This window comes from Carcharhinus amblyrhynchos, chromosome 11, assembly GCF_965287045.1.
Source record: "Carcharhinus amblyrhynchos chromosome 11, sCarAmb.v2.hapA, whole genome shotgun sequence".
Lineage (NCBI taxonomy): Eukaryota > Metazoa > Chordata > Chondrichthyes > Carcharhiniformes > Carcharhinidae > Carcharhinus > Carcharhinus amblyrhynchos.
Window position 1 is genome coordinate 18457985 of NC_137334.1, and position 27256 is coordinate 18485240.

At 45.0% G+C, this 27256-nt stretch overlaps 1 protein-coding gene across 1 annotated transcript in view; it reads left to right on the forward strand.

Annotated features, from left to right (window-relative positions):
• LOC145349945 (disco-interacting protein 2 homolog A-like) overlaps positions 1 to 27256 on the forward strand; it is a 254103-nt gene that overhangs the window by 188607 nt on the left and 38240 nt on the right. Inside the window, exons 16-25 of the mRNA XM_080198649.1 lie at positions 1697 to 1816; positions 6713 to 6827; positions 8138 to 8277; positions 9639 to 9775; positions 11071 to 11151; positions 13075 to 13202; positions 13847 to 13961; positions 17430 to 17631; positions 20965 to 21074; positions 24006 to 24086. Of these exons, the coding sequence (XP_080054775.1) occupies positions 1697 to 1816; positions 6713 to 6827; positions 8138 to 8277; positions 9639 to 9775; positions 11071 to 11151; positions 13075 to 13202; positions 13847 to 13961; positions 17430 to 17631; positions 20965 to 21074; positions 24006 to 24086 (1229 nt within the window). The remainder of the gene's footprint in view (positions 1 to 1696; positions 1817 to 6712; positions 6828 to 8137; positions 8278 to 9638; positions 9776 to 11070; positions 11152 to 13074; positions 13203 to 13846; positions 13962 to 17429; positions 17632 to 20964; positions 21075 to 24005; positions 24087 to 27256) is intronic.

A 27256-nucleotide genomic window follows, 5' to 3' on the forward strand; every position in this document is an offset into this window, starting at 1 on the left:
GTGTGAGGAGTCACATGAACCCCCCCCCCCAATCTGAGAATAACCTGTCCATTCTTTGTGTAACAATTACTAAAGGTTATTTGTTAAATTAAAGAAAAAGGCCAATACTACTTGGGTGCCAGTTGACTGGGACTATAATAGTCTAAGACACTTAAATATGAATTACTAAACACACACAGTTTATATAGAAATTACAAAATATATATGTGACCCCTGAACTCCTTAAGACTTTCCCATTCTTAAACAACATTCAAAATTAAATGATTAAAAACCAGCTTATATTACCCCACAATACAAGTCGGTGATCAGATCTGGGAAACGTCTTTTCCTGGTCCGGTGAAGATATTTAAACTGCCATTATGAAGGTTTCTGCACGACATTAGCTCTAAGACTTCCTCAATATAAACTCTCTCCAAGATTCTGAGATGTTAAAAGGGCCTCTTGGCTCTTAGATGTTACAAAGGTTCCCTGCTTCTGCAGGTGCAGGCAATTGTACCCTGGTTCCTCTTTGATCCTCCGTTCTGTATATTTGGACTCTGTCAATAATTCGGCCATCTCCTCAGCTTCACCTTTGATGGCTTTGCCCCAGCAACATTTTAACCTCCAGGAATATCTTTTAGTCTCTCCAATCCCAGTTGTTTCCCATGTAGTGGGGCCCATCTTCTCTTCCAAGTACAAGGACGTAGATTGACTTCTGGTGAGCAAGTAGTTTAACAATCCCACCCAGGTCCATCCCCATAACTCCTTGCATTTCCCACGGCTAATTGAATTTACCTACACAATTTTTGGACACTTGGGGGCAGTTTAACATGGCTAATCCACCTAACCTACACAGCTTTGGACACTAAGGGGCCACTCACCTGATGAAGGAGCAAGCTCGTGATACCAAATAAACCCACTGGGCTTTAACCTGGTGTTGTGAGACTTGTTAATTTTCCCCCTCCAGTCCAACGCCAACATCTCCACCTCATGCCCACGGTAACATGACAAGAAAAGGAAGTTTCTTGCCAGCTGCATAGCACTAACCAGTCAACCTGCTCATTACTTAAGGATACATGGGGGCGGAGGATGCAAACAACTTCATGGTTCACTGTTTCTGAGAAGGGTTGATGCTAGCAAATTATCTACAATAAAATAGCCTGTTTCTCTCCACCTGACTCTCAAAATTAGCATCTGTATAACTCCACTGATCTCTCAGTCATCTTGGTAAGCTGTTTTCAGATGACAGAATGATTTACACCTGATACTGCCTGGATGCCTGCTAATTCCATTCCTGGAAAGGTCTCATCTCATCCCCTTTGAATGCTGGCAACTGCTGTTGCTGGGCAGATCATATCCTATCATTCCTTGTTAAATTTTTGTTCCTGCTGTTATTAGGCAGACCCATGACAACTAGGATGGGTCTCAGTGGCTTTCCATCTGCTCTTTGATCAGAATTGTAATGCTGCGAAAGATTTGACAGACCTTGCTTGAAAGTATATATGGAATGCAGTGCCCTAGTTATTGCCTTCCATCAGTGCCACTGTTTGAGAACCAGCACTGGAATGTGCTCACTGACATTTTTCAAGTTATGTAGCCTATAACATTTAGCAATAATGCAGCATCTTCATTTCAAGGTCGTATAAATGTTGAAATTGTGTGTTTAGTTTTAAGGTGTCTGAAGTGTCAAAACCAATCCTATTTTATTTTCTTGCAGCTCACATTGCCGTGGTGAAATCCCGAGACATGCACTGGTCCCTTTTAGCTCAGCGGGATCAGAGAGATGTCAGTCTGAGCTCGCTGCGGATGCTGATTGTAGCAGATGGTGCCAATCCATGTGAGTGTGCAGTGGACCTGGTTGTCATCAACGCTGTCGCTACTCTCAGACTCTTTATCACACAGTGGAGGCAGGATCAGGGAATATTTTTGTAGGCAGAGGTGGATAGGTTCTTCACCACAGAGGGTTACCGGGGGTGGGGGGGTAGATGGAGTATGCAGCTGAGGCTGCAATCAGATCAGCTGTAATCATATTGAATGGTGCAGCAGGTTTGAGGGGCTGAATGGCCTTTTCCTAAATTGTATGTACAAAACTGTGTAACCACAACTTGCCACAACCTCTTCCAACTTCGCTTCCTCCTTCATCCATCTTTGGTAATCACCTCTCCCTGAGTCGCTGCTGATTGCACTTTCAAACTCGGCCATCTCCTCAGCTTCACCTTTGATGGCTTTGCCCCAACAACATTTTAACCTCCAGGAACATCTTTTAATCTCTCCAATCCCAGTTGTTTCCCATGTAGTGGGGCCCATCTTCTCTTCCAAGTACAAGGACGTAGATTGACTTCTGGTGAGCAAGTATTTTAACAATCCCATCCAGGTCCATCCCCATAACTCCTTGCGTTTCCCACGGCGAATCGACTTTACCTACATGTTTTTGGACACTCGGGGGCTGTTTAGCATGGTTAATCCACCTAACCTACACAGCTTTGGACACTAAGGGGCCACTCACCTGATGAAGGAGCAAGCTCGTGATACCAAATAAACCCACTGGACTTTAACCTGGTGTTGTGAGACTTCTTACTTTGCTCTCTCCAGTCCAACGCCAGCATCTCCACCTCGTGACCACAGTAACATGACAAGAAAAGGAAGTTTCTTGCCAGCTGCATAGCACTAACCAGTCAACCTGCTCATTACTTAAGGATACATGGGGGCAGAGGATGTGAACAACTTCATGGTTCACTGTTTCTGAGAAGGGTTGATGCTAGCAAATTATCTACAATAAAATAGTAGCCCGGTAGCATGGCGGCACAGTGGTTAGCAGTGCTGCCTCACAGTGCCAGGGACCTGGGTTCGTTTCCCGGCTTGGGTCACTGCCCGTGCGGAGTTTGCACATTTGCCCTGTGTCTGCATGGGTTTCCTCCGGGTATTCTGGTTTCCTCCCACAGTTGAAAGATGTGCGTCTTAGGTGGATTGGCCATGCTAAATTGCCCCTTAGTGACCAAAGATGTTCAGGTTAGGTGCATTGGCCATTAGTGTCTCGGGATGCATAGATTAGCAGGATTTGTGGGGTTACAGGGGATAGGGCTTGGGTGGGATTGTTGTCGTGGCAGAACTCGATGGGCCGAATGGCCACCTTCTGCCCTGTGGGGATTCTATGATCATAAGGTGGCTCCTGGCCAACGTTGAGCAACTTTGTACCCCACAAATATTGGTATACTGTGTAACAGAACCCCTTCAAACAATACTCTCGTACTTCAGGGGAGTGAGATTGGGGGTGGGTGAAAGCCGGGTCTGATCGGGGAGAGTGGAGGGTAGCCCCTGAGACCCCCATGGTCGGGGGTGGGGGGGGAGGGGTGGTTGGCAGTGGAGACTAGGCACATAGAAACTAGAAGCAGGAGTAGGCCATTTGCCCCTTTGATCCTGCTCTGTTGTTCATCTTGACCGTGGCTGATTGTCAAACTCAGTATCCTGACCCGGCTGGTTTGCGTGGCGGGCTGGGCTACATTCACAATGCTCTGGAGTTTCGTGCGGTCTTGGGCAGAGCAGGAGCCAAACCGAGCTGTGATACAACCTGAAAGAATGCTTTCTATGGTGCACCTGTAAAAATTGTTGGGAGTCGTGCTGCACATGCTGAATTTCCTTAGCCTCTGAGAGAGTGGAATGAATGGAGCAAGAAGGAGGTGCAGTAATGTGTAGTTAGCACCCCTGTAGAGCATGCTGCCAGGGCAGTGACTGGGTGCTTATTGGTGCCCTTGACTTTATGATGTGGCTGTCTCGACCATGCCATCTCGGATGAGCCACAAGCCGGTGTTGGAGCACTTGCCATCAGTCCGCCGACTGTGTGGAATGCAGGTGAAGTGGAAACGCTGCCTCCAAGGAGGAAGGGACGTGTGAAAGCTTGCAATGCAGCATTGACTGACCGTGTGCGATGCTGACATCCAGTGGCCATGAACTGCACTGCAGGCAGCTTAGAGCAGGGACAGACTGGAAGGGTTTAGTTTGAGTGACCCTCTGCTTGATGCAGCACCAATTTTTCTGGTCAGTGAGAATGTGGGGGAGGAGGAGAAATTCATGCTTACGTTTAAGTTATTTCTCTGTATTTCTAACCATAGAAACCCAACAATGTAGAAGGAGGATATTCGGCCCATTGAGTCTGTACTGACAATCCCACCCAGGCCCCAATGCCCGTAACCCCACATACTTACCCTGCTAATTCCCCGACACTAAGGACGGTCTTCTACTGTACCATCCACCACTGGAATCGTAGTGGGCGGGATATGGAAACATGCAAACATCCATTGACCTTGGGCGGGATTTTCCAGTCTTGGGCCGAGTATGGCTGGAAAATCCCGCCCTAAAGGTCAATTGACTAATCAACCTTATCTGCAAATCCATGGCATTACTTCATGTGTAAGAAGGAGGTAGACATGTTGCCCCTACACCGGTGGCACAGTGATTACATTGCTGCCTCACAGCGCCAGGGACCTGGGCTCGGATTCTCGGTTTGGGTCACTGTCTGTGTGGAGACTGCACGTTCTCCCCATGTCTGCGTGGGTTTCCTCCCACAGTCCAAAGACGTGTGGGTTATGTGCATTGGCCATGCTAAATTGCTCTTTAGTATCAGAGGGAATAGGGTAAATACGTGGGGCTACAAGGATAGGGGCTGGGTCGGGTTGTGATTGGTGCAAATTTGATGGGCCGAATGGCCTCCTCCACTATGGGGATTCTATAAGCCTCTACCAGAGCTAGTTGTTACTGACTGCTGGATAATATATTGGAGCGACTCGAGGCTCTTGTCATTGCTTCCCCTTGATCGAGAAAGCTGCCAACTTTGCTGCCATTTCACCTGCTAGCGAGCGTCGATTAGCAGAAGGCAGGCCTTACGTTCTCGCTTGAGCGAAGGTGCCGCCTTGTAGAACTGCCAGCCAGCAGAATTAGCTGGCAGCTTTGCAACCCCTCCAGGCACAGCGCTGCAGTGGCTGGGGGAGGCATTGCAGCAACATGCCTGGAAACGAAGTGTGGGGAGCGGAGGGCAGATAGTTGGCAGGGGTCGTAGAGATTTACAGCATGGGAACAGGCCCTTTGGCCCAATTTGTCCATGCTGCCCAGTTTTTAATCAATTGCCATATCCCTCTACACCCATCTTACCCATGTAACTGTCTAAATGATTTTTAAAAGACAAAAATGTATCTGCTTCTACTGCCTCTGGCAGCTCGTTCCAGACACTCACCACCCTCTGTGAAAAAATTGCCCCTCTGGACTCTTTCGTATCTCTCCCCTCTCACCTTGAACCTATGTTTCCTAGTTTTAGGCTCCCCTATCTTTGGGAAAAGATATTGACTATCCAGCTGATCTGTGCCCCTCATTATTTTATAGACCTCTATAAGATCACCCTTCAGTCTCCTACGCTCCAGAGAAAAAAGTCCCAGTCTATCCAGCCTCAAACCATCAAGTCCGATACCATTTTAATGAATCTTTTCTGCACTCCTTCTAGTTAAAGAATATCCTTTCTATAATAGGATCCCATGGAGGGAAGGTTGAAATCGCCGGGGAGGCTTTTGGGGTAATGGGGTAAGCTGGGCTGGGGAAGGAGATCTGGAGGTTGATCCAGAGGGAAGGGATCAATGGGACTTGTGATGGAGGAAACCACCCCCCCCTCCCCCCACTGCCCTCAATTCCTGCCTAAGATGTAGCTTTGTTCATTTTTGTGTAAATGACCTCCCCCACCCTCACCTCCATCTGATCTGTCATTCACCCATCAGCCTATAAATTGAGGTTGGTGGGGAAAAAACCATTTAAAGGCAACTAAGTGGCCATTAAGTGTCCCAACTAGGGGCTTCCCCTCCAAGGTCATGACTCCCCCACCCCAATCCCACCACCACCTGAAAAGTTACCTGTAAGGGTATAGCGGGAAGGTGTAAAATAGAGCTTTATTCAGGTACCATGTCACGAACCTCACAACCGAGGCCATACCAAATCTCAGATTTTTCTGGATTTCTGGTTGGGTTGTTTAGGCAATTGGGTGGGTTAAGGGTTGCTCACAGCGTGGGAGGCCAGAGCACAAGTGGAGAAGGTGATGGCATGTCAGGTGATACAATGTGTCAATGCCGTGCCAAGCCAGATTGATTTGGTAAATGTTTTTTAATTCCACTCGATTAAAATTGATGCACATTCCTAAAAATATCTGGCTCTTTGGCAACCCGATTTTTTTTTTGGACAACGTGATTTGAGGCACTGTATTGTGAATTGAGCAGATATCTGAATTAAATCATCAAGGTTCCCTGATCGATGCAGACCCAATGGTGAGTTGTCTTATTTTATTTATTCATGGAATATGGCCAGCATTTATTACCCAATCCTAGTCACCCTTGAACTGAGTGTCTCATTCACCCATTTCAGAGGGCAGTTGAGAGTCAACCACATTGCGTGTAGGCCAGACTGGGTAAAGACAGCAGATTTCCTTCCCTAAAGGACATTAGTGAACCAGATGGATTTTTTTGACAGTCAACAATCAGTCATCAGTAGATTCTCAATTCCAGATAATTTTTATTGATTCAAATTCCACCTTCTGCCATGGTGGGATTCGAACCTGGGACCCCCAGAACATCAGTCGAGCTTCTGGGATAATAGTCTAGCGATAATACCACGAGGCCATCCCCATGGTTACTGAACATTTGATGCATTTTCTTCACCAGAATATAATGTTTCCTGACTTAGCATCTTTATTTTGTTGCAGGGTCAATATCCTCCTGTGATGCGTTTGTCAACGTGTTTCAGTCACGTGGTTTGCGACCCGAGGTGATCTGCCCATGTGCCAGCTCGTCAGAAGCTCTGACCGTGGCGATTCGCAGGTATGGAACGCTCTGTGTGTAGCAAGAATCAGAGAGTCTCATTGCCTCTTCATGTCTTTGAGTAGGGTGCGTTGCAACTGAATACATTTCATATATTCTCACTTTTGTGAAACATCATTGCGGCCAGTGGTTGGTTTATAGCTGTTGCAGTCCAATATGGACTTGCTGTTTGGTCCTCCAGAGATCTCGGGTATAGAGGAGTGATGTAGACAATTTAAAGTTTGATTCAATGTTGTCTCAATCTAAGACTACAGGAACTGGGGAGAAATTAATCTGAGTTGCGGCATTCCTCTTAGCAACTGAGCAGCACAGTGGCACAATGGTTAGCACTGCTATCTCACAGCGCCAGGGACCTGGGTTCAGTTCCCTGCTCAGGTCACTGTCTGTGTGGAGTTTGCACGCTCCCCCCGTGTCTGTGTAGGTTTCCTCCGGGTGTTCCGGTTTCCTCCCACAGTCCAAGGATGTGTGGGTTAGGTTGATTGGCTATGCTAAGTTGTCCCTTTGTGTCAGGGGTATTAGCAGGGTAAATATGTGGGACTACGGGAATAGGGGCTGGGTGGGATTGTGGTCGGTGCAGACTCAGTGGGCTGAATGATCTCGTGCTGTGGAGGGATTCTATGATTCTACGAACTGAACAGTCACTGGATTCAGATTGCCTGCTGATTACTTAATCCTGCCCTAGCAATCATTGATGCGTTCAAAGGATTAGAGATCAGTAATTCTGCGAAACGTGACTTAGTCATAGAGGCTTCCAGCATGAAACAGGTCCTTCGGCCTGACTTGTCCACGCCGCCCTTTTCTTTAACCACTAAGCAAGTCCCAATTGCCCACATTTGGCCCATATCCCTCTACACCCATCTTACCCATGTAACTGTCTAAATGCTTTTTAAAAGACAAAATTATACCCACCTCTACTACTACCTCTGGCAGCTTGTTCCAGACACTCACCACCCTCTGTGTGAAAGAATTGCCCCTCTGGACCCTTTTGTATCTCTCCCCTCTCACCTTAAACCTATACCCTCTAGTTTTAGACTCCCCTACCTTTGAGAAAAGATATTGATTATCTACCTCATCTATGATCCTTATTATTTTATAAACCTCTATAAGATCACCCCTAAGCCACCTACGCTCCAGAGAAACAAGTCCCAGTCTACCCAGCTTCTCCTTATAACTCAAACCATCAAGTCCTGGTAGCATCTGAGTAAATCCTTTCTGCACTCTTTCTAGTTTAATAATATCCTTTCTATAATAGGGACTGAATACAGACTTGGGGAGAACCTGGTGACTGTAATGGTTCCCTTTCCTTTCAGACCTGGCGACTTGGGAGGGCCTTATTCAGGGAAGATGGTGCTATCCATGAACGGCTTGAGCTATGGAGTTATACGTATGGACACGGAAGAAAAGCTCTCTGTTCTCACTGTCCAAGATGTGGGTGCTGTTATGCCTGGAGGTATAGTTCTCTCTGTTAATTGTGTTTATCAATATCGATGATGCTCCCTGCAGGGAGCTGTAGTTTTCCTATGTTTTCTCTCATCTTAACAAGCCAGTCAAATATCACATTCACAAAACAGGTATACTTAAAATTGTCTACTCTTGCTTTATTACAGTGTGAAGGACTATTGCTGGCCCCTACTCAATCTCCACCTCCCAGCACTCTTATCATTCCCTTAGATGGTGGCACAGTGGTTAGCACCGTGGCCTCACAATGCCAGGGACCTGGGTTCAATTCCCGGCTTGGGTCATTGTCTGTGTGGAGTGCACATTCTCTCCGTGTCTGTGTGGGTTTCATCTGGGTGCTCCAGTTTCCTGTCAAAGCCCAAAGATGTGTGAGTGAGATGGATTGGCCATGCTGAATTGCCCCTTAGTGTCAGGCAGACTAGCTAGGGTAAATTCATGGAGTTATAGGAAAGGGACCTGGGTGGGATTGTGGTCAGTGCAGACTTGATGGGCCAATTGACCTCCTTCTGCACTCTAGGGATTCTATGATGATTCTATAAAGGAAAAAAGTACGAGTGCTGAAATCTGAAAGAGAAACAGAAAATGCTGGAGATACTCAGCAGGTCTGACAGCATCTGTGGAGAAAGAATAGGGCCAATATTTTGAGTCTGGTTGACCCTTCGGCAGTTCCTAGATCCAGAATGGTGGCACAGTGGTTACCACTGCTGCCTCGTAGCACCAAGGGCCCGAATTCAATTCCTGGCTTGGGCATTACTTGTGCAGAGTTGTCCCTGTGTCTGCGTGGGTTTCCTCTGGGTGCTCTGGTTTCCTCCCAGTCCAAAAGATATACTGGTTAGGGTGCATCGGCCATGCTCAATTCTCCCTCAGTGTGCCCGAACAGGCGCTGGAGTGTGGTGACTAAGGGATTTTCACAGTAAATTTTTGCAGTGTTAATGTAAACCTCCTTGTGACACTAATAAATAAACTTCGAACTATAGAATTGACTGACCTATTGTCAGCAACAACAAAAAAACGTTGTACTACAAGGCAGTGTGAAATACATTAACAAACCATTTTGAGGTTGCGCTGTTAATAGCAGCAAAGATATTTCAGCAGAAAAAATAGGCACCTTTGGAATTGACTGCTATTTTGTTATCTCTTACCCGTTCTACGTCTCTTTTCTCCTTTGGAGTGCTGCTGTACATCTACTTCATTGACTCAGCTGTTGCCCCAATCCCCCTTCTATGTGACTTGCCATCAAATTTTGTTCAGCATCTCCACAATACGTTTTGGCAAACTTTTACTTCCTGTTCAGGCCATTGTTGATGTTTCTGACGATTGGTGCCCTTTACCTCTGTGTGTCTGTCCCTGCAGCATTGGTGTGCGTTGTAAAGTTTGAAGGTACCCCACATCTCTGCAAGACGGATGAGATCGGTGAAATTTGCGTGAGTTCGCGTGCATCCGGGACATCGTACTATGGGTTGCCAGGAATGACAAAGACTGTATTTGAGGTATTTGAAATACTTGGCTTATTTTGCTGCAAGTTCATTCTTCTCATTCCTTCATTGTCCATGTCTAAAGTGGAGCGTTCCACTGGGAAAGAGCAGACTTGTCGTTCTAAATTTTCAAACTCAAAGTGTTTGTTTCCCCTTCCCTTCACCTGAAGGTAGGATCACCAGTGGAGGGGCAAAGGAAATTGGAGATGTATGAAGTTTCAAGTTTACTATGAGACACAAATTGGAGATCCTTCCCTCTAGTCAAAGCTGGACAAATCTTACAGTTTACTTTCAATCCTCACAAAGTTAGTCTCCAAGTGTAAGCTCCCACCCACATCCTGTGTGATGAAAAATGGAGCTTTGCTCTCTCTATCTCTCAGATTCTTGTCTCGGTATTCACTGATATTTACTTGCAACCTGATTCTATTGTGGTTTCCTATGGACTCTTCCCTTCTCATAGCCCATTTCAGTGTGAATGTGAATCACATGGGCCTTTTATCCAGGCAGAAAGGATAGCTGTCCGCTAGAGTTCCAACTTCATTCTACCATGGAATTCAGTAGACTGCTTACACTTCTAACAGTGGATAAATTGTTAATCTCTCAAGTCTTCCCTGGGACTTAGAGATTACCAATCTATCCACTGTCAGCACAGCTGCTCAGGTCATTGATTACAGGTGTGGCTATCTTGAATCCTATTCTAATAAGAATTCAGGGTGTCCTTTAACCTTTAACAACCAAGTCACCCTAGCATGTTGGGCAGAATTCAAAATAGATCATGTAACCTATTTCATTGTTCCATCTTGCCCTAAATAGAGAGACGGTGCCAGAACATGAGAATCTTGTATATTTGTGACCTCATTTCTTGAGGTTAGGACACATCGCTACAAATTGATTGTTGCTTTCTGAATTAAAGCCAGAAAATGCCACCGACAAAGGGCCTTTTTGATTTGAAACGTTAACCCCGTTTCTCTCGTCAAATGCTGTCAGACCTGCTGAGTTTTTCCAGCATTCCCTGTTTTTATTTCAAATTTCCAGCATTTACGGTATTTTGGTTTTGTTTGTGATATGTAGATGCTGGTGTTGGACTGCCGTGAGCTCAGTGATAAGTCTCTCAACACCAGGGTAAAGTCCAACAGGTTAATTTGGAATCACGATGTTTCTCATCTGATGAAGGAGCAGCGCTCTGAAAGCTCATGATCCCAAATAAACCTTTTGGACTTTAACCTGGTGTTGTGAGACTTCTTACTTGCTTTTATTTGGCTGCTCTCTGAATGCTGTTGGGATAATTCTTGCTCTTTACCATCTTCTAGGCTGTGCCAGTGAATGCTGGAGGAGTCCCCATCAGTGAACGTGTCTTCACCAGGACAAATTTACTGGGATTTCTGGGATCGGTAAGGAAATTATGTGTTTTACAGTGACCGGATACATTGGTTTTGAAGTGCTTGCATTGTATTCTCAGTTTCTCTCGCTGTGGCTTATAACAGAATCCATATTTTAAACAAAATCTGAAATAAAAGGTTGCTATCAGTAATGGCAACTGCGGAACTATTGGACTGTCATAAAGATTGCAAAGGTTCATTCATGGGCTTTCTAAAGGAAACGAGCTGTCTTTATCTCTTCCGGCTTTTATGTCGCTCCAGACCCACAACAATGTGGATGACTCCGAAATGGCCTAGCAAGCCACTCAGTTATATTAAACTATAGCAAGAAGGTCTGGGAAGATGTTTCTTTTTCACAAAGAAGTGCCTTTTTTGAACTGAAGTGTGTTTAACTATTTAAACTGTCAGTAACAAGGAGCCGATCAAATAAAATTTTTATTGTGAAACAAGGTTGTATAGAACTTTGGTGAGGCCACAGCTGGAGTACTGTGTGCAGTTCTGGTCGCCACATTATAGGAAGGATGTGAACCCACTGGAGGGGGTGCAGAGGAGATTCACCAGGATGTTGCCTGGGATGGAACATTTAAGTTACAGAGAGAGGTTGGGTAGGCTTGGGTTGTTTTCTCTGGAGCAGAGAAGACTGAGGGGCGACCTGATCAGGGTGTACAAGATTATGAGAGACATGGAAAGGATTGATAGGGAGCAGCTGTTCCCCTTAGTTGAAGGGTCAGTTACGAGGGGACACATGTTAGAAGCGAAGGGTGGGAATGTTTGAAGAAAACTCTTTTTACTCAAAGGGTGGTGACGGTCTGGAATGCGCTGCCTGGGAGTGGGGGTGGAGGCAGGATGCCTCACATCCTTTAAAAAAGTACCTCAGTGGATACTTTTCGCATCATAACATTCAAGGCTATGGGCCAAGTGGCATTAGGTGGGTGGGTCGGGACATTTCATATGTTGGTGCAGACTCGATGGGCCAAAGGGCCTCTTCTGCAGTGTAGTGTTCTGTAATTGTATGAAGGTTTTCTTGAGTTATCTAAAGCAAAAATGTATTCACTACTCAACCCAAGGAAAAAAAGAATAAAAACATGACGTTTCACACGCATGCTTATCATAAATAAGGGAAGTTAGAGTCCAATAAAAAAAACATGTTAAAGTAATATGTGGTTAAGTGCCCTAAACATGTCTTTGGATGTAGAGTCATAGTGATTTTCAGCAGGGAAAGGGGCTCTTCGGCCCATCGTATCCAAGCCGGCCATCAAACACCTATCAGTTCAAAGAATTTTAAATGATGTGACCAATTTGGATGAACTGGTTTTGTGGCTGCGTTCAGTTGTAGAAAATATTGCAGTTATTCTGAGATCTCAGTTTGCAGGTAGATTTCCAGTAACGTTGACTTCTGAACCAGGTAATACACTTGTTCTGGGAGGGAGAGAACCCTAGTTTCAGCCAGTTTCCTCCACTGAAAACCTTCTTGCTAACTCTTGCCGTGGTTGCAACCTGGTCTGAAATACTTCACCCATTGTGTACTTCCAGGGTATTTTGTTGGTCTATCCGTGGCAGCTATTGCTTCACTGACCAACATTTTGATGTCTCTTCTTTAGGCAGTGAAAAGTTTTAGTGGGTCTCTGAAGTAGAGGAAATGCTTCTCTCTTCATACTCCCCAAGGGTGTCTTGTTTTCACCTTCACCGTGGGAAGGTGACCTTGCGTTTTGAAATAGTTTGTTCTGCTTTATTTCAAATTTCAAAACTCCCATTCGGTTGAAAGTTTAAATGATATTCTCCAAACTAAAGGGATGTAACCTCGTGCCAACAGATCACGTCTTCTGTTTTATCTGGTAAGGCACAGGTACCAACATACTAATGGCATTGGTTTTGACCAGCAGATACCCGAGTGGGATTAATATTTTGATGATGTTCCGTTCTGTTTTATGCCAGGGCAATCGCGTTTTTGTGGTTGGCAAGATGGATGGCCTAATGGTGGTGAGCGGCCGCAGGCACAATGCAGATGACGTTGTGGCAACAGCATTGGCAGTGGAGCCCATGAAGTTTGTGTACAGAGGAAGGTAAGTAAATGGCCAGACACTGATCTCATTAGCCCGGAGTTAAAGGTGCATCTAATAGTTTTGTCTCATTTTCAAATTCAGCAGACCCCCCCACCCCCACCCCCATGTGGCAGGGTGGCACAGTGGTTACCACAGCTGCCTTACAGCGCCAGAGACCCGGGTTCAATTCCCAACTTGAGTGACTGTGTGGAGTCTGCAGGTTCTCCCTGTGTCTGCGTGGGTTTCCTCTGGATGCCCCAGTTTCCTCCCACAATCCGAAAGGCGTGCTGGTTAGGGTGAATGGGCCATGCTAAATTCTCCCTCAGTGTACCTGAACAGGTGCTGGAGTGTGGCGATTGAGGGACTTTCACAGTAACTTCACTGCAGTGTTAATGCAAGCCTACTTGTGACACCAATAAAAATACGTTAACTTAAATTGATGAAGTTATAACCCTCATTCCTGTTTCTATAATTTAAAACTGATTGTCAGAGACAGCCTGGGAGGAGCCATGCTGGTGTCTGCCCCCCACCCCCCACCCCCATCCTCACATCATGATGGCTTTATCTTGTTTACTTCAAGCCACGAAGAGTCTATAATTTGCCTGAATTGTAGAACGTGCAAATACTCCCAAACAGAAGGATTATTTTGCTGCTCTCTGTTTTAGGATAGCAGTATTTTCAGTGAATGTACTCCATGACGAACGCATTGTATTGGTGGCGGAACAGAGACCAGATGCATCAGAGGAAGACAGCTTCCAGTGGATGAGTCGGGTCCTGCAGGTAAGTATTATCTCTGGGAGTGGACTGTTCTGATTTTAAGAAAAAGGCCTTGAAGCACATGGCCACCTGCAAAGGGCTTTTAATCCTACCAAGATCTTTCAGCATTGCAAGTATTTTAGATGCTCATTGGTTTTCTATCTTACGCATGGTGGCACAGCGGTTAGCGCTGCTGCCTCACAGCGACGGGCCTGGATTCGATTCCCGGCTTGGGTCACTGTCTGTGTTGAGTCTGCATGTTCTCGTGTCTGTGTGGGTTCCCTCCGGGTGCTCCAGTTATTTTCCACACTCCAAAGATGTGTAGGTTAGGTGGATTGACCATGCTAAATTGCCCCTTAGTGTCCAAAGATGTGTAGGATAGGTGGGTTGTCCCTCAGTGTTCCAAGATGTATAGGTTAGCAGAATTAGTGGAGATAGGGCAGGAAGGTGGGCATGCATAAGGCACTTTATCAGAGTTGGTATCAACCCAGTGGGCTGAATGGTTGTGTTCTATACTGTGGGGATTCTATGATTTCATTTGAAAGCAACATTATTTTGTGTACGTTTTGATATTGTGAAAAAGATAAAGAATATCTCACTGAATGATGGAATCACACAGCAGGATTTCCCATTTCTAGGTTTCTACTGTAGCAAGCAAACCAAAATGACATGGACTACACCTTACTTCATAGCCACCTCATGTACCAAATAACAGAGAGTGTATTTCCCCATTAACTAATGAACTCAGCCAAAGATACAATTTTGTACTTTACACAATGTTCTAAGCAGATGGATAGCCTTGAAGATTAAGTCCCACGTTCTTCCCAGCTTCTGAGCTATCTCTAAACTCTTCCATCAACAAGGCCTGCTCCTCAGACCCGTCAAGACTTGTCTTTGAAGCAGAAGATCAGTTCCCCCTGTGTCTACTCGGCTAGTTAATACCAAATGGTCTTTTCCTCCACTTTGCACAGTGGTATCTGTTTTGGTATCTCTCCTGGTTTTCCAGAGTCTAAGAATCTGTGCGGGAAGAGCAGCTATTCCTCTCTTATGTCAACAGTGACTTGATCTTTTGCAGGTTTCAGCCTGAGCCTCTTTCCCCATGCCAGCCAGATTTAGTGAGCCTGTCTCCAGGCAGAGTTTAGTACAATTTCACCATTCCAGGACATTGTGTTCCATCTTAAATTCATAGAGTTTAAATCATGATTGCCTTATGAAGTCTCATATTTGCAATAGCAGTTTCAATATTGGTCGCTCAGAAACATTACGTACTTGTATCCATTTCAGTGAGCTGATGGGGAAATGATCCAAGTTGCTCAAGTAAAATGTGATTTATGCTGAATTTAGAAATTTGATGAAGCACAATGTTCGCATCCTGCCTTTAATTTCATTGCCGCCTGGGGGTTATTCTTAGAGCTATTAAATCTTTAACGTGTTTGTATTATGTTCTTGGTTTTAATATAGATTAAGAACATAAGAAATAGGAGCAGGAGTAGCCCCTCGAGCCTGCCCCGTCATTCAATAAGATCATGGCTGATCCGATAGTGGTTCAGTTCCACTTACCCGCCTGCTTCCCATAGCCCATAATTTCCTTATTGATCAGAAATCTATCTACCTGTAACTTAAACACATTTAACGAGGTAGCTTCCACCGCTTCAATGGGCAGAGAGTTCCAAAGATTCACTACCCTCTGGGAGAAGAAGTTCCTCCTCAACTCTGTTCTAAATTGACTCCCCCTTATTTTGAGGCTGTGCCCTCTGGTTCTTGTTTCCTTTTAAAGTGGAAATAATAAGCAAATTTTATTGGGGTTGTACACTAGAATGTCATACAAGTGTATGTTTTTGTTCATTAATATCACCAACAGCAGTGTCTTGGTGTAATCTCACAGAACTTTGAAGTATTTCACCCATTATATTTATTCAGCTTGGGGACATTATCCACTGTCGTGTGAAAGAAGTTTCCTTAAAGCGGTCTTGTTTGCATGTCGCCGCCTTTTAATTTGTGAATGATTCAATGAAAAATAACCCAAAGAGACTATAACTTTAGACTGAAACAAGATTGTGGTTGGTTTAATGCAAAGACAACTGCTAAAGGATATTTGGATAGAGGTTATATTTAAAAGGGTTGCAGTTTGCTTTAAAATCTGATCAGATGATTTGATGTCATTAGATTGTTGCCACAGATTGCTGTTTGTACTTTGTGCAGTGAACCTACGTGTGCAAACCACATTCATTTCTTTGTAACATGTTGTGAGATTTAACAAATAGGGCACTGCAAAAGTTATTAACTTAAAAAAAATTCCAAGGATTAAAATGTGAAGGAAAAAGATACTTCAAAATGAGATTTCAAATCAAGTCTCTGTGAAATATCATTGCGGGCTTCTTGCTTTGAGTTCCTTCATTCCAAAGTGAAGGATTTGAAACCTGGGATTCTGATTCAGCAGCTGCGATGGCTTCTGTTGTCGACTGTCAGAGGTTACCTATACTGGTGTGTTTCAACAGGTTAGCACTTTTGGGAAGTGATTGAGGGTCGCTTTTCTTCCTGGGTTCTGCCAGTGCCAGCCTAGAGGATCGCCTGGTTTCCTTTTTAGTGACTTGGGTGTTTTCCTTCAGGACACCTTCCCCAGGTGCCAGGGAGCCCCAGCTTTCCCATGTAACTGAGAGCGGTCAGCTGGGAGACGAGTCTCAAAACTGCCACACCAAAATGGCAAGGTGATCCTTCTTGCGGTAAGGACAGTCTGACTGACAGTAGTTAGAATGCACGGTGGCACAGCGGTTAGCACTGCTGCCTCTCAGCACCAGGGACCCGGGTTCAATTCCAGACTCAGGTCACTGTCTGTGTGGAGTTTGCATGTTCTCCCTGTGTTTATGTGGGTTTGCTCCGGTTTCCTCCCACAGTCCAAAGCTGTATAGGTAAGGTGAATTGGCCATGCTAAATTGCCCCTCAGTGTCCAAAGATGTTCAGATAAGGTGGATTGTTCATGCTAAATTGCCCCAGTATCAGGGGATTAGCAGGGTGAATATATGGGGTTACAGGGATGGGACCTGAGTGGGATTGTGATCAGTACAAACACAGTGGGCCGAATGGCCCCCTTCTGCACTGTAGACATTCTATGATTCTTCTGTGAGGCCCCAACCCTGCACCCCCACGTATTTACCCTGCTAATCCCCCGTCACCAAGGGACAACTTAACATGAGAGAGTGCGCCAAGGTGTATGCTTGATCAAGCATAGGGTGGCCTCCTCTTGCATGTAGGGATTGTATAAAGTCATGTTACTTTTGGGAGCCATGCTTTAAGACAAATTTTGCCCATTTTTAAAAATGATTGAAGTTTGCTACCAAATCCATGATATAACTACGCAGCCTCGGCAGGGCCGCAGAACAGTCAGTGACGATTGATCCTTTCTTTGGAGATAGCGTGAGAGGAGATCACAGGCTCTGGCATGTTTGATTCTTCAGATTAAAAGCATGGTAATCGCCTTCTGCTCTCTTCCAGGCCATTGACAGTATTCATCAGGTAGGAGTGTACTGCCTGGCCCTGGTACCCGCTAACACACTCCCCAAGACGCCTTTAGGAGGCATCCATCTCTCTGAAACCAAACAGCGCTTTCTGGAGGGCATGTTGCACCCATGCAATGTCTTAATGTGCCCCCACACCTGTGTCACCAACCTTCCCAAGCCCAGGCAGAAGCAGCCAGGTAAGTGTAACCCACCGTCGGATATCTGGTATCCAGTCAGGATGTGTTTGTTGAGAATCAAGATCCTTTTTCATTCCGAGTCTTCTGTTGAAGAGCTTTCTTTTTTTGCATTGCTGCACTTGCATGTTCTGTCACTAGGCTTGGAGTTTGAAGTTGTTTAACTCTCCAAATAACACACACACGGCATGGTGGCACAGTGGTTAGCACTGCTGCCTCAGTGCCAGGGACCCAGGTTCAATTCTGGCCTTCGGTCACTGTCTGAGGGGAGTTTGCACATTCTTCCCGTGTCTGCGTGGGTTTCCTCCAGGTGCTCTGGTTTCCTCCCACAGTCCAAAGATGTGGGGGGTTCGATGGATTGGTCATGCTAAATTGCCCGTGAGTCTCGGCGATTAGCTGAGTAAATGCATGTGGTTATGAGGCGAGGGCCTGGGTGGGATTGTGGTTGATGCAGGCTCAATGGGCTGAATAACTTCCTTCTGCACTGTAAGGATTCTATGATTGTACTAGGTCCTGGTGTTAGCCCTTCAAATGCCAGATAAAAATTTATTAATTCCTTAGCAAATGATGAGTTTCTGTTCTTCATTTAGCTGTCCAAAAATGCTTTCTTACCCCCCACCCCCTTCCTCCTGCATATTTAAATTAAAAAGGAGATGGCTTATGATAATCTTAGAAGTTGAATTGATGAACAATAAGAACAGGAACAGGCCATCCAGCCCCTCAAGAGCCCACCCCATTAAGTACGATCAGGGCTGATCTGTGGCCTAACCCCATGTAGCTGCCCTCGGCCCACATCCCTTCTTACACCTGCTCAATAAAAATGTGTCCATCTCGGACTTAAACCTAACAATTGATCCAGCATCCATCGCATTTGAGGAAGAGAGTCCGAACACACTCTCTGCATCTAGGAGTGTTTTCTAACATCTCTCCTGAATGGTTTGGCCTTAATTTTTAGATTATGGCCCTTGCTTCTAGAGCATTCAACTAGTGGAAACAATTTATTCCTATCCACCCTGTCCTTCCTTGTAAATATTTTGTGGACTTTATCAGATTCTCCTCAACCTTCAAAATTTACAAGAATAAAGGCCTAATTTGTCTAATCTTCCCTTACAGCTTAACCTCTGAAATCCAGGTATCATTCTTGTAAACCTGCGTCAAACTCCCTCCAGCTCCAAAACGTTATTGCTAAGGTGTGATGTCCATACCTGCTCACAATTCTCTAAGTGGCATCTAACTAGGGTTTTGTACAACTTTTTTTATTCATTTGTGGGAAATGGGCGTCACTGGCTGGCCAGCATTTATTGTCTATCCCTAGTTGACCTTGAGACGGTGGTGGTGAGCTGCCTTCTTGAATCGCCGCCGTCCATGTGCTGTGGGTTGACCCACAATGCCGTTAGGGAAGGAATTCCAGGATTTTGATCCAGCGACTGCCAAGGAATGGTGATATATTTCCAAGTCAGGACTGTGAGCGGCTTGGAGGGAACTTGCAAGTGGTAGTGTTCCCATATATTTGCTGCCCTTGTCCTTTGAGATGAAACTGCAGCATAACGTCTACATCCCTATACTCCAACCCTTTAGACCTGAAGACCAGCATTCTGTTGGCCACCTTCACTATTTTCTACATCTATTCGAGGCATTTTAAGAAGCTTTGCGTCTGAACCCTGAAGTCTTGACCAATTCTAAGCTTGGGCATTGGTACATGTTCAAAATTACAAAAACTTTATTTAAAATTTATAGCTTTCAGCTTTTTTTCTCTTTGTGGCTGTAGTTACTGGTTGTCCACAGCACCTGGTTCTATTTGGTCAGCTAAGACAGTAAATTTAGGCTATAGCGCCCAAGGCGATGCCCACACCAATGCAGACCCCAGCTGGTGTTGCAAAATAACCGTGTTTCAATCTTGAATCGATGTTTTTTTGGCTTCCTGAGCCTGAGGGTTTTTAAGATCCCCAGTAGTGCTGAGATTAACCAGCTCAGCACAGGTCAGTGCTCAAATCTGCCACATCTGGTGGTACAGATTTTCAGCCCATGCTGCAATTATGCACTGAAGCATTGAGTTAGCATCAATCACTGTTTGAACTGGGCACTTTCCCTTTGGCTAAATGCTGGTAGATTTTGTGTCTTCCACTTACTGCCTGTCTCATTGTAGAGTACCCATTGAAACACAATTGTCTTCCCAGCTGGATGCATTGGGATGAACTCCTCAAGCGTTTAGGACCTGGAAGCAGGAGTAGGCCATTCGGCTCTTCAACCCTGCTCCACCATTCATTTTTACGATATCCATGTCCCACAAATGAATAATGAGAAATAAAGTTGCCCTCAGGTCCATTTTAAATCTCCCCCCCCTCACCTTAAAACTTTGTCCTCTAGTTTTTTGACTCCCCCACCAACGGGAACATTCTTTCTGAGTCTTGAAATCAGACAACTACTTTCTGTGGTAGTGAATTCCACACATTCACCACCCTCTGGGTGAAGACATTTCCCCTCACCTCAGTTCTGAAAGCTTGTTAACCTTTTGGTTCGATTTGTGTTAGAGGACTGGAGTGTTGATTTCTGTATGGATGTGGTGGATCTGTGCATGTTAACCTCTGCCTTTCGTAGAGTCATAGAGATGTACAGCATGGGAACAGGCCCTTCAGCCTAACTTTTCCCTGCTGACCAGGTTTCCGAAATTGAACTAATCCCATTTGCTTGCGTTGGGCCCATACCCCTCTAAACCTTTCCCATCCATGTACCTGTTCAGATATCTTTTAAATGTTGTAATTGTACCCACCTCTACCACCTTTTTCTGGCAGCTCATTCCACATACATGTCACTCTCTGTGTCAACCCACAGAACATAGACTGCAACCTTTCAAGGCGGCAGCTCACCACCACCTTCTCAAGGGCAACTAAGGATGGGCAATAAGTGCTGGCCAGCCAGTGACACCCATGTTCCACGAATGAATAATTAAAACAAACTTTGCCCCTTGGGTTCATTATATATCTTTCCCCTCTCACCTTAAACCTCTGCCCTCTAGTTTTGTACTCCCTTACCCTGAGGAAAAGATCGTGGCTATTCACCTGTCTATTTCATCTGTTTAAAAAGGGCGAAGGAATAAGAAATATAAATTCATGAAAAGAAAATGAAATAAACCTAATAGTTCATCTCCTGTGTGGCAGTTACTTACATTTCCGATCTCACTGGTGAATGTTATGGGAAATGGTTAATAGAAGGTATGGTCCAGTGCGAGAACGTTTTGGTTTTGGTGCAGACTACCCGGGGAAAATGCTGAGAGATTACTGTTTCCTTGTCTTCCCGTTATCTTATTTGTAATCCTGTTGTTTGCTCTTTATGCAGAGGTGGGTCCTGCTTCCATGATAGTTGGCAACCTTGTGGCAGGAAAGCGAATAGCCCAGGCCTCGGGCAGGGATGTCACCCAATTCGAGGACAACGATCAGGCTCGAAAGGTATGAAATTTCTGCCTAATCTGATGATTCTTTGAATGTATTTTGGTGGCACAGTGGTTAGCACTTGGGTTCAATTCCTGGCTTGGGTAAGTGTGTGATGTCTGCATGGGTTTCCCCCGGGTGCTCCGGTTTCCTTCAAAAGATCTGCTGGTTAGGTGGATTGGCCGTGCTAAATTCTCCTTCAGTGTATCCAAGCAGGAGTGTGGCAACTAGAGGATTTTCACAATAATTTCACTGTAATGTTAATGTAAGCCTACTTGTGACACTAATAAGTAAACTTTATGCAGTGCTAGGAAGACGTTATTATTTGAATGGGTGTAAATTGAGAGAGGTGGATACTCAGCAAAGTTGGAGACCTCACTCATCGTTCGCTGAAAGTAATCGTGCAGGTACAGCAGGCAATAAAGAAGTCAAATGGTATGTCAGCTTTCATAGTGAGAGGATTGAATATAGGAAAAGGGTGGTTTTGCTGCAATTGTATAGGGAATTGGTGAGGTCACATCTGGAGTTTTGTGTGCAGTTTTGGTATCCTTATCTGAGGAAGGATGTCTCTCCCATAGGGGGAGCGCAGCGAAGGTTTACCAGGCTGATTCCTGGGATGGCATATGAGGAGAGACTGAGTCAGTTAGGATTGTATTCACTGGATTTAGAAGAGAGGGAGGGAATTGCATAGAAACTTTTAAAATTCTAACAGGGTTAGACAGGGTAGATTCAGAAAGAATGTTTCCATTGGGGGAGTCCAGATGTGGGGTCGTAGTTTGAGGATAAGGGGTAAACCTTTTAGAACTGAGGTGAGAAGAAATTTCTTCACCCAGACAGTGGTGAATGTGTGGGATATGCTCACGTAGAAAGTAGGTGTGGCCAAAACATTGTGTGATTTCAAGAAGAGATTAGATATAGCCATTGGGGCTAAAGGGATCAAGGGACATGGGAGGGAAGGAGGGGGATCAGGATATTGAATTTGGTGATTGGCTATGATCAAAATGAACGATAGAGTGATTTTGAAGGGCTGAATGGCTACTCCTGCTTCTAGTTTCACTATTTATGCTCTGTGCAGGTGACAGGGTGTTCTCAGTTTTATGTATGTTCTCTACAAGGTGCACCCTCGTTGATGGTGTTCTTCGAGAGGCTTGTCCACCCTAAGGATTATGCAAAGCAAAAGAATTTCAGAATGTCTTGCAGGCCCTTGCAACAGAACAAACAAGCTCACTCGTCAGAACCACCATTGGAGTTCTTAGGGAGGGCTGGAGCAGTGAGGGAGGGACCAGGCCTTGGCGCGAGTTGAAAAGAGCAGTTAGAATTTAAAATGGAGGCATTGCCAGACCAGGAGCCCGTGTATGTCAGTCAGGATGGGCGTGGAGTGAACTGGACTGGGTGTGCCTCGGATGGAGTTCAGAGACTTTCTTCTGAACTTCATTCAATTATCTTTTACTGTAACTTTCTTTTCCTGACTTAATTACACACAGATTTGGTGAGTTGTTCTTGTTTTAAAGTTTATTTATTAGTGCTACAAGCAGGCCATGTTAACACTACAGTGAAGTCACTGTGAAAATCCCCTAGTCGCCACACTCCGGTGCCTGTTCGGGTACAGTGAGGGAGAATTTAGCACGGCCAATGCACCCTAACCAGCACGTCTTTTCGGACTGTGGGAGGAAACCGGAGCACCCGGAGAAAACTCACGTAGACGTGGGGAGAACGTGCAGACTCTGCACAGACGGTGACCCAAGTCGGGAATTGAACCTGGATCCCTGGCGCTGTGAGGCAGCAGTGCTAACCACCGTGCTGCCCACAAACCAAGGATGGGATTTGAACTCATGCGTGCAGAGCACAATGAATCCATCGCCTTAACCACTCTGCCACCTCGTCACAGCTTGCCAACAGTAGCTTGTAATTGGATAGCTTGTCTGGTACTAAACAGAAAATACATAAAGATTTTTTTTGGTGCATTTTCATCGATTTGCAGGAATGAATTTCTCTTTTGCCTGGTAATACATTCATTGCAAATCTGCAGTCAGCAAAAGAAATCTGTCAACTCTGCATTCAGCAGAAAATGTTTTTAATTCCCATATTTTATTCTCCCCAACAAAGATAAAAGATGCAGGCCAATTTTATGCTTGAATAAACCATGGTTAGCACTGCTGCCTCACAGTCCCAGGGACCTGAGTTCAATTCCCACCTTGGGTGATTGTGTGGAGTTTGAACGTTCTCCCCCTGTCTGCGTCAGTTTCCTCCGTGCGCTCCGGAGGAATGTCTATAAATGGGTTGAACAACTGGCACTGCTCTGTGCTGCTTGACACATCATAGATGAGGTGTTTTGAGAAGCAAGAACTCCTCTGGCAGCTGTTTGTGCCCACTTTCTGTATGATTGCTGCTAGAAACCAGGGCAATTACCCCCTCCCGCAATACACCCAAGTTCAAATTGTCTGCTCAGTCTTCCCCAGCGACAAGGTGGCACAGTGGTTACTGCTGCTGTCTCACAGCAACAGGGACCCAGGTTCAATTCCAGCCTCAGGTCATTATCCATATGGATTCTGCATATTCTTCCTGTGTCTGTGTGGGTTTCTTCCAGGTGCTTCAGTTTCCTCCCACATTTCAAAGATGTGCAGGTACGGTGGATTGGCCATGTAAATTACTCCTTAGAGTCAGGAGGACTAGCGGCGTAAATGCATGGCGTTATGGGGATAGGGCCTGAGTGGGATTGTTTATTGGTGCAGACTCGAAGGGCTGAATGGCCTCCTTCTGTACTGTAGGGATAACCTGAGTACAGGTTTCTGTTTGGGAACATCTGCTTTGTCCTTCCTTGAAAGTTGATGCATTATTCATTCTGACCAGAATGAAAAAGAATCATCTTGGCTTTCTTTTAACAAGTGACTTGATTATTCTCTTTACTGCCTTTGACTGCTTAACGACAATTCCTCCTCCTTTTCCTAGTTTCTGTTCCTGGCAGATGTTTTACACTGGCGCGCTCAGACCACACCAGACCACCCACTGTTTCTTCTCTTAAATGCCAAGGTATGTTCGGACAGAGATGAGTTTAATCCTTCAGAGACAGGGAATTCAAATCCCAACGTAAGAGTTGTTATTTTGATGAACTCTGTGTAGTAATTTCACCTGGAGGTGTGTGCGTATTTGAGTGAAGATATGGCACACTGCACTGAAGCAGCAACGATACTATCAACAGAGATTAATTAGTGGGAAACAAGTATTTTTTGTTCCAGTGGTATCTAATGTTCGGTCATGTTTACAATAGCGATGGAAAGGAATAAGTATATACTGCTAGGGGAAAGGTAATTATGATGCGACTAGATGAGATTTAGGATGCACAGGATGTGGAAGGAAATTGCAGGAGATGGGCATAATTGAAGCTTGTTCAAGGAACAGCTACTGCATGTCCTTCATAGGTATGTACCTGTCAGGCAAGGAGAAAGTGGTCGAGCGAGGGAACCGTGGATTACTAAAGAAGTTGAATCGCTTGTGAAGAGGAAGAAAGAGTCTTCTGTCAAGATGAGACGTGAAGGCTCAGTTAGGGCGTTTGAGAGTTACAAGTTAGCCAGGAAGGACCTAAAGAGAGAGCTAAGAAGAACGAGGAGCGGACATGAAAAGCCTTTGGTGGGTACGATCAAGGAAAAGCTTTCTATAACTATGTCAGGAATAAAAGAATGACTAGGGTAAGATTAGGGCAGTCAAGGACAATAGTGGGAAGTTGTGCGTGGGGTTCGAAGAGATAGGAGAGACACTAAATGAATATTTTTCATCAGTGTTCACACAGGAAAAAGACAGTGTTATTGAGGAGAATACTGAGATACAGGCTATTAGACTATAAGGGATTGAGGTTCATAAGGAGAAGGTGTTAGCAATTCTGGAAAGTGTGAAAATAGTTAAGTCCCCTGGACCAGATGGGATTTATCATAGGATTCTTTGGGAGGCTAGGGAGGAGATTGCAGAGTGTTTGGCTTTGATCTTTAGGTTGTCATTGTCTACAGGAATATTCTCAGAAGACTGGAGGATAGCAATGTTGTCCCCTTGTTCAAGAAGGCGAGTAGAGACAACCCTGGTAATTATCGACCAGTGAGCCTGGTTTCTGTTGTGGGCAAAGTTTTGGAAAGGATTATAAGAGATAGGATTTATAATCATCTAGAAAAGAATAATTTGATTAGGGATAGTCAACACGATTTTTGTGAAGGGTAGGTCGTGCTTCACAAACCTTATTGAGTTTTTTGAGAAGGTGACCAAAGAGGTGGATGAGGGTAAAGCAGTTGATGCGGGGTATATGGATTTCAGTCAAGTGTTTGATAAGGTTCCCCACAGTAAGCTATTGCAGAAAATACGAAGGCATGAGATTGAGGGTGATTTAGTGGTTGGGATCAGAAATTGGCTAGCTGTAAAAAGACAGAAGGTGGTGGTTGATGGGAGATGTTCATCCTGGAGTTCAGTTACTAGTGATGTACCACAAGGATCTGTTTTGGGGCCACTGATGTTTGTCATTTTTATAAACGACCTGGATGAGGGCGTAGAAGAATGGGTTAGTAAATTTGCAGATGACACTAAAGTTGGTGGAATTGTGGATAGTGCGGAAGGATGTTGCAGGTTACAGAGGGACATGAATAAGCTGCAGAGCTGGGCTGAGAGGTGGCAAATGGAGTTTAATGTGGAAAAGTGTGAAGTGATTCACTTTGGAAGGGGAAACCAATATATAGTACAGGGCTAATGGTAAGATACTTGGTAGTGTGGATGAGCAGAGAGATCTTGGCGTCCATGTGCATAGATCCCTGAAAGTTGGCACCCAGGTTGATAGGGTTGTTCCGAAGGTGAATGGTGTGTTAGCTTTTATTGGTAGAGGGATTGAGTTTCGGAGCCATGAGGTCATGTTGCAGCTGTACAAAACTCTGGTGCAGCCACACTTGGAGTATTGCGTACAGTTCTGGTTGCCGCATTATAGGAAGGATGTGGAAGCATTGGAAAAGATGTAGAGGAGATTTTGCAGTATGTTGCCTGGTATGGTGGGAAAGTCTTGCGAGGAAAGGCTGAGGGACTTGAGGCTGTTTCCGTTTGAGAGAAAAAGGTTAAGAGGTGACCTAATAGAGGCATACAAGATGATCAGAGGATTAGATAGGGTAGACAGTGAGAGCCTTTTTCCTCAGATGGAGATGGCTAGTACGAGGGGGCATAGCTTTAAATTGAGGGATGATAGATTTAGGACAGATGTCAGAGGTAGGTTCTTCACTCAGAGGGTGTGGAATGCCCTGCCTGCAATAGTAGTGGACTCACCAACATTAAGGGCATTTAAGTGGTCATAGGATAAACATACAAATGATATTGGAACAGTGTGGGTTTGATGGGCTTTAGATTGGTTTCACAGGTCGGCGCAACATCGAGGGCCAAAGGGCCTGTACTGCGCTGTTACGTTCTATGAATACATCTGCTTAGCTGAGCCGTATTTGAGTTTTTTAAATTCATTCATGGGACATGGATGTTGCTGGCTGGGTGGGTACAATAGGGGTTAATAAAAGTTGTATTAAAAAGTATGGGAGTGCATAGATCACCAAAGTACAGGGAGGAGAATAATGTTTTAAGCAAGAGGATTTGAGCATAAAGATAGGGATGTTTTGCTGCAGTTGTATAGGATGTTGGTGAGGTCACACCTGGAGTATTGTGTGCAGTTTTGGTGTCCTTATCTGAGGAAGGATGTCCTTGCTATAGAGGGAGTGTGGCGAAGGTTTACCAGGCTGATTCCTGGGATGGCAGATCTGTTACATGAGGAGAGACTAAGTCGGTTAGGATTCTATTCACTGGAGTTTAGAAGAGTGAGAGAGGATCTCGTGGAAACTTATAAAATTCTAACAGGGTTAGACAGGCTAGATTCAAAGAATGTTCCTGATGGTGGGGGAGTCCAGAACTAGGGGTTATAGTTTGAGGATAAGGAGTAAACCTTTTTGAACTGAGGTGAGGAGAAATTTCTTCACCCAGAGGGCGGTGAATGTATGGAATTCATAGGAAATAGTTGAGGCCAAAACATTGTCTGGTTTCAAGAAGAAATTAGATGTTGCTCTTGGGGCTAAAGGGATCAAGGGATATGTGGGGGGGAAGGGCAAGCAGGATATTGAATTTGGTGATCAACCATGATCAAAATGAATGGTGAAGCAGGCTCGAAGGGCCGAATGGCCCACTGTTGCTTCTAGTTT